This window comes from Dromiciops gliroides, chromosome 5 (assembly GCF_019393635.1).
Source record: "Dromiciops gliroides isolate mDroGli1 chromosome 5, mDroGli1.pri, whole genome shotgun sequence".
Taxonomy (NCBI): Eukaryota; Metazoa; Chordata; class Mammalia; order Microbiotheria; family Microbiotheriidae; genus Dromiciops; species Dromiciops gliroides.
Genome location: NC_057865.1, coordinates 244,343,488 through 244,356,471, shown reverse-complemented (window position 1 = coordinate 244,356,471; position 12,984 = coordinate 244,343,488). Strand labels below are relative to the sequence as shown.

At 37.4% G+C, this 12,984-nt stretch overlaps 1 protein-coding gene across 3 annotated transcripts in view; it reads right to left on the bottom strand.

Annotated features, from left to right (window-relative positions):
- Positions 1 to 12,984, bottom strand: part of TBC1D15 (TBC1 domain family member 15) — a 77,679-nt gene that overhangs the window by 8,577 nt on the left and 56,118 nt on the right. For all 3 annotated transcript variants that reach the window (XM_043967113.1, XM_043967110.1, XM_043967111.1), the window contains one exon: positions 2,398 to 2,498. In XM_043967113.1, coding sequence (XP_043823048.1) covers positions 2,398 to 2,498 — 101 coding nt within the window. The remainder of the gene's footprint in view (positions 1 to 2,397; positions 2,499 to 12,984) is intronic.

Genomic DNA, 12,984 nt, shown 5'->3' with positions numbered 1-12,984 from the left:
GGATTTTAAAAGAAAGGCAAGCTGTACGCAGTGATTTACAGGTGTACAATCCTCTTTTTTCTCTTCTATTATGTATATAAAAGTAATCATTTTATTCAGTATTGATTAATTAATGAATTAAAAATATTTAAAAGCAAACAATACCAGACTGCAAATAATTCAAAAGCATATTATTTCTTACCAAGGAAAAATAAAAGTTAAATGTACCTGAGTTTAATAGTAAAATAACATTTTAAAAGTTTTATAAATTGAGGATTATGTTTACTTGAGAAGTGGAAACCAGATATATCAGCAGACAGGAAGAGCTAAATGAGAGAAGGAAAGGAAGCAAAGAAATAGGAAAAATGGAAAGGAAACAAACTAAGAAAAACCATGGCACATAGCAGTAGAGTGAAAAAGATAGGCAAGACATTCTAGGCATTTACTCTAGAAAGGTTGTTACTTGCTTTAGGCTGCAGGTAAATATGTCTCTCCTCAAAGTGAATTTTTTTCTTTTTAAATAGTTAAGCAGGCTATCCCATAACATGGAATGTAATGAAAATTTGAGGTTTGTCAAAGAGATTAAAAAAGGGGGCAAGGACCTATTTGTATAAAAATATTTATAGCAGCTGTTTTTCTGGTGGCAAAAATTTAGAAATTGAACAGATGCCCATCAATTGGGGAATGACTGAACAAGTTGTGGTATGTGATTGTGATGCAGTATTAATGTGTTATAAGAAATGACAAGCAGGGTGATTTCAGAAAAAAGCTGGGAAGACATGAACTGATGCAAAGTGAAGTGACCAGAACCAGGAGTGTATGATGATCAACTGTTGAATAACTTAGCAATAGAATGATCCAAGACAATTCCAAAGGATTCATGATGAAAAATGCTATCGACCTCCAGAGAAAGAACTGATGGAGTCTTGAATACAGATCAAGGCATACTATTTTTCACTTTCTGTATTTTTTCCATGGTTTTTTAGTTTTCCCTTTGGGTCTGTGTCTTCTTTTACAACATGCCTAATATGGTAATATGTTTTGCAAGATTGGACATGTACAACCTATAGCAAATTGCTTACTGTCCTAGGGAGGGGGGGGAGTGACTGAGGGAGAGAAAAAATTTGGAACTCAAAATTTTTTTAAATGAATGTTAAAAATTGTCTTTACATTTAAGTAGGGGAAAATAATGTTAAAAAATGAAAAAGAAGGGGCAGCTAGGTGGCACAGTCAATAGAGCACCGGCCCTGGATTCAGGAGGACCTGAGTTCAAATCTTGCCTCAGACACTTAACACTTACTAGCTGTGTGACCCTGGGCAAGTCACTTAACCCCAGTTGCCTCACCAAAACAAAACAAAACAAAACAAAAAAAAGACAAGAAAAATTGGAGGTTATTTTGAGAAAATAGTTTAAATCTGCCTAAGAGTGCTTCCAGTTCATCAAATACAGGCACAAGAAGAAAAGCATGAATGCAAGAATACATGTGTAATTTTTCCCGTACCTTTTATTTTGATGTCTACAGGATCTAAACCTACCTATATCCCTGCTTCTCATTTCTTTTCTCCATACCATGCCTTCCTTTTCAGACATCTTCCCCAAGCATCCTCTTCTTCCTCTTTATTCAGGTCACTAGATTTCCATTTCCAAAAATATCTATTTCTGGTTCTCTTGCTACTTATCTGAGTTAAGCTCCCATCTTTTCCCTCAGAATCCACTATTTCTAGATGGCTTCTCTCAATTCATTTCCTTGCTAATGCTCTGACTACATTATTCTGGGTACTTAGACTTTTTAAAGGGATTTTTAGTTGCAGACAGGCACAACATCTCTTATGTGCTAATAATGATACATTTCTGAGAAAACAACAATGAATTACAAAGTGGTGGGATTAAACAAGTAAAATTCAAAAGGAAAAAATCAGAAAGGTTGAAGAACTATTATAATGACCAAGCACAAAGTCAGTTAAAATACACCATGTTCAAGAGTAGTAGAGTTATTATTCTATATATGACTAGGCCTTATCTCAAACAGATAACAAGATCAAGTCCAGCTATTCTACATGGGCAAAATTCATTTATTTGATCAATATTCTAGAAAGGCTCATGACTTCTACAGATATGAATGCTTTCTTATATTAAATTCTGATTCTTTCTGCTATTAACATTCTAAAAATATCTTTTTCTCTATTAAAGAAAATAATGTCAAAAAAAATTTTAAGAAAAAAAAAAGAAAAGAATGTCAACATTCCTAAGTTTTGAGGGACTACTAAAGGAATAAAAAAAAAACCCTACTGGAAAAAATGTATATAAATATTTCCTCAAGTTATCTACAGCTACAAATCAAAGAGACTTACACATAAGGAACATTTTATCATTAGAGCTACATTTGGCAGGTCCAAAAGTAAAGGAAATCTTCTTACCATTTGATCCATGTAAGATACAAAGCACCAAAAAGCATCGACCTCATTCTCCATTACATACAAAAGTGGGGAAAGCAAGTCACTCATTCCTTGGACATATCCTACAAGAAAAAAGGGGAAGAAGACAATATATTATAACCTTAAGTTAACATGTTCCCAAATTTTAATATTGGTAAGTATGAATAAACTTTAACAATGAAATAAGACACATATGAATGTCATGCACTGATTCAATGAAAACTGATTAAGAACCTACCATGTAAAAGGGACAGAGAAGCAGCATAGTATGGTGAATAGAAGGCTGAACTTGGAATCAGGAAATGTTGGGTTCAAAGACTGCCTCTAACACACACTAACTCTATGACCACGAACAAGTACTTAAAAACCCCTCTCTGTCTCAGACAACTCTATAAGACTGCTACAGATGACTTAGACATTTCCACAACACAAAATCTCTACGATGATTAAATTATAGACACAAACCCAAAAAAAAAGCTGAGGTACCAAGGAAATTGCTTGAAAATTCCATTAAGTCAAGTATAGTCACTTAAAATATTATCCAGAATATGACAATTAGCTTAATACTACCTCAAACAGCTGGATTTAAAAGTAGCTTCAGTCAACATATCAGAAAACCATATGGATACACATTTTATCACCTACAGTTTTCTTAGGTAACAAAAAAATGTAGTATCTTAGTAGATTTCCAAAAGTTTATACTTCTCAAGTCTATGTAGTCAATAGCATTACAAGAAAATTCTCCAAATTATCAAGAGAGGACCTATGAGGAACTTGAAGAAAAGAACCAAGTTATCCCTCCCTCGTGACTTGGCAAAACATTACTGCTGCAGCTCCCTAAACACATTCACACTGTCAAGAATTATAACTAAAAATTATTTCTCTACGGTGTGAGATTTTTAAAGACAAGTAATGTACTGAAAAATACAATAATAATAACTCTATATTAGTATCTTATTCCTCTAATATGATCCTTGAGGACAGGGACTATGTTATCTAAATATTGTATCTTCTCTAGATTCTAGCATAGTGTTCAGCCCATAGGAAATGATTAATGTTTGTTGTACTGTGATTTTATAAAGAATTCCCCCAGAGGCAGCTAGGTGGTACGGTGAATAAAGCACCAGCCCTGGATTCAAGAGGACCTGAGTTCAAATCCGGCCTCAGACACTTGACACTTACTAGCTGTGTGACCCTGGGCAAGTCACTTAACCCCAATTGCCTCACGAAAAAAAAAGAAAAGAAAAAAAAAGAATTCCCCCAAAAGCTTTGCTGTTTATTGTTGTTGTTCAGTTGTTTCAGCATCCAACTCTTCATGACCCCATTTGGGGTTTTCCTGGCAAAGATACTGGAGTGGTTTGCCATTTCCTACTCCAGCTCATTTTTGATGAGGAAACTGAAGCAAACAGGGTTAAGTGACTTGCCCAGGGTCACACAGCTAGTGAGTGTCTTCTGAAGACAGATTTGAACTCAGAGACAGGAGTCTTTCTGACTCTAGGCCTAGCATTTTATCCACTGTGCCACCTAGCTGCTCCCCCTACCCCATGCTAATTTTTAAATATATGCATTTGAGAGAAAGAAAAGGAATGGAAAGACCTGAGGATGTAGGGAAACCCTAATAATTATGTTCCTTCTATCATTTCAGACCTCTTATTTTATAACCTATAGTCTCAAAAGAGGATCATGCAGCCAGTCTGTGACAAAAGCAGGACATGAATGAATCAAGGTCCTCATGACTCCAGGGCTGGCACTCTATCAACTATATCATGCTACTTCTCATATGAAAGACTATCCTTCCCAACAGTATGAATAACAGAAGAAAGGATGGGAGACGTAGTGAAGATAGGGAGATCCATGGAAAGGTAAGGAGGATAATAAAATGAGTCCCAGGGGTTGTGAAAAAATTTTAAAAAGAGTAAATATTCAAGAAATGTTACATGGAATCAACAAGACCTGGAAATTGATTGGTTGGGGAAGAGACAAATCAAAGATAACCCCAATATTCCAAACACAGGAAACTGAGTAAACAATGGCACCAGAAACAAGAAAGAAAGTAGAATCGAGGGTGGGGGGATTTACTCTATTTTTAATGCCACTGGGACATTGAAGTGGAATGTGGACAACTGTGGATGCAAATGATCCATGTTTCCATTGCAAACCAACACTTTTCTAAATATCTTCTTCAAAACCTTAGAATCATCTTCAACTCCTACATACCCAATCTGCCAAATTCTATAGATTCTATGTCCACAAGAACTCTCTCATCCAACCTCTTCTCTCTATTCAAATGACTATCACTCTAGTTCTAGACTTCATCACCTCTCACTCGGCCTACCTCAATAGCCTAATTTATTTTCCCTGCTTCCAGGCTCTCCCCTTTCCAATACATCCTTCATAGAGCCTCCAAAATAATATTCATAAAGCACTGATCTGACAATCAATAAACTCCAGTAGCTCCCTATTACCAGCAGGGTCATATACAAAATCCTATTTGACATTTAAAACCCTTTACATCTTGGCTCTAACCTATACCTATCAAGCTTATTATAAACTACTCCCCACCAAAACTAAAATAAATAACCCCCTTTTTGTGAACTATGTGGTCCAGCCACCTGGGTCTTCTTGTTGTTCCTCTAATAACACTCAATACCCTCATCTCCCTGTCCCTCATGCCTGGAAGACACTCTCTCCTAGTTTACTTCAAGGCTTTGTTCAAACACCACTTCCAACCACAAATCTTTCCTTATCCCCTACAATGACTTCCAGTCATGCTCCATGAAGTTACCTTCTATTTTGTATATACTTATATTTGTGCATGTTTTATCCCTTGATCAAATATAATGAGAGCAGGGACTTTCACTTTTGTCTTTGTTTTATATCATTCACTGCCTAACATGGTGCTCTGTATTTAGAAGGTGCTTAATAAATGCTTGCTGACTGATTAGAATATCAAGCAGAGTTAGGCTATTACACCAGTCCATACAATGGGTTAAATTTACCTAAAAACTATAAAATCTAAAAAAACTAAAAAAATTTATTGGTAAATATTTTGCTGAGATACTTACTAGAAGGATAAGAACTGCACCTTTTATTTCATTGGTATCAGGAACCCCTGGATGAGGAAACTCCCTCCACCAATGCAATTTATAGTCCTAGAGATTTGTCTGAAGTACAAAGAGTCTGAGTCACTTGTCCATAGTCACACTAAAACATTTTTTAAAATATTTACACACATGCACAAAAAGCTATACATACACATTCACAAACAGATTTCAATTCTTAGGAAAAGGATGAAAAGCAGCCTTATTTGTTGGGTAAACAAATAACGGGTGCTCCATTCCACTAATAATCTACCCAATTACTTTTGGAACTTCTAAAGTAATCATATAATTGTACTCACTAATCCTTTTTTAAAAAGCAACTGCTTTTTATTAAACAAATTGCCCTTCCAAAAAGCTAATTTTCAGTGCATATAAAGAGGAACATCAAAATAGCAGATGTAAAAATTAATGCATACAAAATTATGTGTAGTCCTTTTTAAAAAATCTATTTTTCTTCTCTCAAGAAATTCATGTTCATCCTTTATCTTCCTTTTCTATGTAATCCAGGTAGAATAAGCAACAATGTTTCTATTCCAATTTCTCTACTACTGATTCAACTTACACGTCCTTCCTCCACTTCTCATCCTACCACACCTTCTTCTGCTATTGTTGCTACTCATGAGACTGTCACAATTCCCATATTTGCTATAAATTCCACACTAGAACAGCAAAACTGGGAGGCACTTTAGACAGATTTGTCAACCCAAAATGAAGTCACTAGGTTCTCAAAAACAAACAAAACCCTGGTCTTGGAATTTTTGTTTCCTTCAGCAATACCTCCATGATCCCTTTTAATTTCTTTTTTTTTCTTTTTAAAGCACTTGAGTTTCTACAATCAGACTTAAATATTCTTAAACAGACTGGGTGATCAGAGACTATTACTAACATGGAAAATAATTCCATACTGGGTCATTTCATTTAAGATAATATCAGCAGCTTTTTAATATTACTGTTCAATTTTTGCATTTTTATTAATATTAAACAAAATTTTAGACAGGTCAGTTATAGTCTGAACTGGGTTATTAACTAGATTATTGAACTTGGCCAAATCATATCTTCAATAAGCTTTAGCTTCCTGAACAGTAGAAGGTCTGAAGTCCCTTGTAACCATTAAAAAATTTTAAGTTCTATTCTCTAATATTCAAGAAATTATTTCTCATTTTGAGGGTTCCAAAGATTTGACATGTATCATGGACTCTAATTCCTTTGTATTGGGGATAAGTAGAGAAAAAATTCTAAAATCATTATTTATGCTGTGACATTCACCCCTCCATCTCATTTTAATAACTTGGTTTTCTCCATATTTCCAGGACCTAAGTTAGAAGCTAAGTGAAAATTAATTAACAGTTCATTGCAGTAAGGTAATTGTGAGAAGATAATTATTAATAATGGATTTCTTAGGGGATCCAGAGATCAGTTTCTCAGCCCCCTTCCACTCCCTCTAACTCTAGAAAGTCCAGTTCTAGTCTGGGACAAACCCAAAGGAACAAAAGAAATGGAGATAGACTCTTTTGTCTAGCTCTGTGAAAGATCTCAAACCACACCTGGATAAAGCCTTGGTAGACACCACAAGCTCCCTCTTGGCTCACTCTTGGGGGTCTTGTAGGCACGTGGTACCCAGGCTTGGACAGACAGAAGACAGACACAGGGGGCCAGACTTGGGGCAGGTAGACAGAGCAGGGAAAAGTGTCCTCTCAGCACTGGAGGTCTCAAGCCAAGTCCCAGATCCAGCAGCAGAAGTAATGGTATCTCTGCACTTCTATTCTGCTTTCACTAGAAGGATTTTTCTTTTAGAATGTTCTTTTTTGGTGGTGAGGGAGGCTGGGGTGCTGCAGAGCACCAAGACAAGGGGCAGGAACAAATAGAGAGAGCATAGTACTGTACAGTAAAGTTAACACAGGTGATTTTTTGGAATGCAGATTTCCTTCAGAATTCTTTATTTAAAGTTGAATTTGTGTATTGCAAATTTACATAAAGTGAGAACTGTCTATATTCTGTTTAGGAAAGGGCTGTTTGCCCCTGCAAAAAAATGGTTAAGATGGCTGTGCTGCCTTTTTGTGACCATTTCTGTCTCTTCACTTCAAGTCAGTTGTCACTTCTTGCTGTTATCTAATATGCCCAACCTCTTCCCTGCTGTCTACCAAGTAAAGTTCAAACTATATAAGCAGGGGCAGCTAGGTGGCGCAGTGGATAAAGCATTGGCCCTGGATTCAGGAGTACCTGAGTTCAAATCTGGCCTCAGACACTTAATACTTACTAGCTGTGTGACCCTGGGCAAGTCACTTAACCCTCATTGCCCTAAAAACAAAAACAAACTATATAAGCAAGCAGTTGGACTGACCCTCTAGTATCACTATGTCTTTTTAGCCTCATTTTAAACTACTCTCCTCCATGTGATCTCTGCTCCAGAGAATGTTTTTCTATCTCCTACCCCAGGCCGGAGCTACCTCAGCTTTCAGCCCTAAACCCTTTTTCTCTAACTTAATCTATTTCTGTTGGTGGGGAAAATATCTGCATATTTTCCCATGATGAAAACTTTGTTGTTGTGCTTACTAAGTTTAGAGATACATGTACTATCACTTTTACAATCTCTTTTCTGTCTTGTGTACTTTTTGTTTTGTTTTTTGTTTTTTAGTGAGGTAATTGGGGTTAAGTGACTTGCCCAGGGTCACACAGCTAGTGAGTGTTAAGTGTCTGAGGCCAGATTTGAACTCAGGTACTCCTGACTCCCAGGGCTGGTGCTCTATCCACTGTGCCACCTAGCTGCCCCTCTTGTGTACTTTTAAAAAATTTTTCCTTCTCACAATTTTGTGAATACCTGTACCTGTCAATAGAAGCTAAGATAGGGGGCGGAGCCAAGATGGCAGAGGAAAAGACATTAAATGCAAAGAGCTCCTGATACAATTACCCCAAAAACAGCAGTGAAAGAACCCCGGGAGCAGAAAAACACACAAAAATATGGGCTGAGATTATTTTCCAGCCATAGACAGATTAAAGGGGGCCATGCTGGGCTGCCGGTAAAGTCCAACCCCATGATATTGCCGATAGAGACCCCAGGCACGCCACACCAGAGGAATTTACCCCGAGCCTCTGAATAAGCTGCAGTGCCAGCGTCTTCTGGAACTGAGCTTGCTGTTGGGTGAGAGAGCTGAACAGCTAGCAAGGCGGGGGAGGGGGGGAGGGTGTCAGCGAGACCTAGGGAGGAATTCGGTTGTCCCACCCCAGCAGGGAACTAGGAAGAAATCCTGAGCGATGGGAGGCCCAGGTGGGGGAGGGGCGCAGGCTAGTTGAAGCTAAAAACTACAGCACAGAAAGCTTTGCTGGTTGGTTAATTAGTAAGTTGGCTTGAGGTTATCTTTGGATCACAGAACAGGCCTGGGGAAAACCTGCCCTCCCTTAAACTGACACACCTAGGACCCTCTGAAGCTTGGGACCCCAGTGGGAAGTTAAAAGTCAAGTAAAAGATTGCAAGATGAGCAAAGAAAGTTGAGAACTATAGAAAGTTTCTTTAACAAGGAAGATCGAGGGGCACCCTCAGAAGAGGATAGCAACCTCAAGGCCCCTACATCCAAAGCTTCCAAGAAAAATATGAATTGGTCTCAGGCCATGGAAGCTCTCAAAAGGGACTTTGAAGAGAAAGTAGGAAAGATAGAAGGAAGATTTAGAGAGAGGGAGGAAAGAATGGAAAGAGAAATGAGAGGAATGCAGGAAAGTCATAAGAAAAAAGTCAATAGCTTAAAAAGTCAAATGGAAAAGAAGATATAAAAGCTTTCTGAAGAAAATAATTGCCTAAGAATTAGGATTGAACAAATGGAAGCTAGTGACTTTATGAGAAACCAAGACACAGTAAAGCAAATCCAAAGGAATAAAAAAATATAGGGCAATATGTAATATCTCCTTGGAAAAACAGCTGACCTGGAAAATAAATTCAGGAGAGATCATTTGAAAATCACTGGACTGGGCAGCTAGATGGCACAGTGGATAAAGCACCAGCCCTGGATTCAGGAGGACCTGAGTTTAAATATGACCTCAGAAACTTGACACTTACTAGCTGTGTGACCCTGGGCAAGTCATTTAACCCTCATTGCCCCACCAAAACAAAAAACAAAAAACCTTACTGGACTACCTGAAAACCAGGACCAAAATAAGAGCCTAGACATCATGTTCCAAGAAACTGTAAGGGAAAATTGCCCTGAAGCAGAAGGCAAAATAGAAACTGAAAGAATCTACCAATCACCTCCAGAAAAGAGATCCCAAAAGGAAAATTTCCAGGAATATTATAGCCAAATTCCAGAGTTTCCAGGTCAAAGAGAAAATATTGCAAGCAGCTAGAAAAAAAGGAATTCAAATACTGTAGAGCTCCAATAAGGATAAAGCAAGATCTAGCAGCATCTACATTAAAGGACCAGAGGGCATGGAATATGATATTCCAGAGGGCAAAGGAACTGGGACTACAGCCAAGAATCACATACCCAGCAAAACTGTGTAAAATCTTTCATAGGAAAAAATGGGATTTCAATGAATAAGAGGACTTTCAGGCATTTGTGATGAAAAGAGCTGAACTGAATAGAAAACTTGACTTTCAAATACAAGACCCTGGAGAAGCATAAAAAGGTAAACAGGAAAAAGAAATCATCAAGAGGGACATTAAAAGGTTAAACTGTTTACATTCTTACATGAGAAGATAATACTTCCAACTCATAAGACCTTTCTCAGTAAGGAATACACAGAGGACACAGGTCTGAAGGGATGATATCTGTAAAGCATTTATTTTTTGTTTATCCTTGACTTTGTGGGGCAAACAGGGTGGGGTGTCTTAGGTCTGGGACCAGATTTGGCCTCGGGGCCTCCTGGGTCCAGGGCTGGTGTTTTGTCTATTGTGCCACCTAGCTAACCCATGACGACATCTTTAAAATAAGGTTGAGGTATAGGAAGAATAGACTGGGAGAGGGGAAATGGGAGAGATAAACTGGGGAGAGGTAGCTCACATGAAGGACACAAGAAAAAAGCTTATGATGGGGAGGAGAAGAGGGGGAAGGAATAGGACAGTGAGTGAACCTTACTATCATCAGAATTGTCTTAAAGGGGGAATAACATATATAATCAAGCCAGTATAGTAATCGCTGTGGAAAAGTAGGTGGGGAAGGAGATAAGAGGGGGTGGGAGAAGAGGGGAAGGAGGGAAGGGAAGTTTTGGGTGAGGGAGCTGTAAAAAGCAAAACACTTTTGAGGAAGGTGAAGATGTTCTGCATAACAACACGTCATACATATATTCAATTGCTTGATTTCGTAGGGAGAGTTGAGGAGGGAGGGAGGAAGAAAAATTTAAGAAAACAGAATTAGCTCAAAGACTTTAACCTCATCAGAGTAGGCTCAAGGAGGGAATAACATACACACCCAATTGGGAGGAGTAATCTATTTAACCCTACTGGAAAGTAGAAGGGGAAGAGGATAAGGAGGGAAGGGTGAAAGAAGGGAGGGCAGAGCAGGGGAGGGGGCAGTCAGAAGCAAAACACTTCTGAGGAGGAATAGGACAAATTAAGATAGAAAATAGAGTAAATATCATTGGAAGGTAATAGGAAGGAGGGAAATAGTTATGATGATTGACTACAATGGAAAAACGTATGGTACCTACTCTGCTGGGCTATTGTGAAGAAAATTCTTTGTCAAGTTTAAAGTACTATATAAAAGTTGTTATGAACTGGATGCTATCAGAAAAATCTGGAAAGACCCACATGAACTGAGGCAGAGAGAAATGTACTGTATACAGAATAGCAGCAATAGTGTAAGATGATCTGCTGGGAAGCACATGGTTATCTTCAGCAAGGCAATGATCCAATATAACTCTGAAAGACTTATGAAAATAGCTATACACCTACAGAGAAAGAACTGATGGTATCTTAAAACAGACTGAAACACTTTTTTTTATAACTCCTTAATCTGAAGTCTTGTTTTTATGTTTTCTCTCACAACCTAGCTAATGTAGAAATGTTTTCTATGACTACTCATATATAACTTACATTGAATTGCTTGAGTTCTTGGGCTGGGGGGTGGGAAGGGAGGGAGGAAGAGAAGTTGGAACACAAAGTTTTAAAAAATTAATGTCAAAATTTGCTTTTACATGTAATTTGGAAAATAAAACTCTAAACAGGAAAAAAATTGAAGATAAAATTTATATATAAAATTATTTTAAAGTAAATTAGGGGGCAGCTAGGTGGCACAGTGGATAGAGCACTGACCCTGGATTCAGGAGGACCTGAGTTCAAATCCGGCCTCAGACACTTAACACTTTCTAGCTGTGTGACCCTGAGCAAGTCACTTAACCCCAATTGCCTCACCAAAAAGAAAAAAAGAAAGAAAGAAATAGTAAAGTAAATTAGATCTAAATAAACCCCACCAAAGAGAATCATTTTATTGACCAAGCTAGACCATATTTTCCCTACTGCAAAACATTACTATAAAAATGTTTCAACTGCAAATGAAGTATTAAGGTTTGCTAAGTAAAAGATTTACAAATTCCCTCTCAGTTGGGAAAGATATCTTTAAAAGTTATTATAGAATAAAAATTTTCTTAAGTTAGTTGTAAACTTTAAGCCTTCATATAGGACCATGCACACTATGAAGAAAGTAATACAATTAATCTTGCTTTTCTGATGAATTTTAATGTATTTTATTTTATACCTGATGTCCTTTGGAAGTATGTCATGGGCTGCAGGGGTAAGAATTAATGTATAAATTTCTTTTAATTAAAGAAAGATTAAGGTTGATTAAATTAGCATTCAATAACACTTCAGATTCTAGAGTAGTGCTGACTGATACACATATTAACAAGCACAACTGTAAGCCCTGAAGTACTTCATCAAAATTGTTTTCATAGAAAATTAGCATGTGGAATAAAGGGGGGAGGGAGAGAAAATGTAAGAAGACTCTCAACAAGCCTAGTTTACTCTCTCTTAAAACGAATAGAAAATTCTGAAGGACACATCTCATAACAATAACAACAGCAACAGAAGACAGAGCTTCGGGGTTTACAAAGCCCCTTTCGGGCACTTTGTCACTCAGAACAAGCCTGGGAGCGGTCAGCACAAAAGGTGTAAAGACACTAAAGCTCAAGAAGGTTAAAGAACTTGCCCATCATCACCCAGTTAGTGTTGGAGTTGGACATGAACCTTGTGTTTCATAAGTCAAAAGCCCAGAATTTTATCCAGTAAATTATAATTTCTATTAGTGGAGTGAAATTAAGAAACATCTTAATTTGGGCACCATCATGGAATGTGTTGTTACAAGGGAATTTCTGAGATAGATAAAATATCAAAACTTTGTTTTCTATTTAAATATTTTGGGTGGAAATTTTCCTGCTATACATTTCCCTGCCTCCTTAAACAGAAGAAAACTAACATCATAAAAACACCCAGAGGTTTCAAAAAATATGCAACACACATAGTTTAGGTTCCTACTGAAAAACAAAA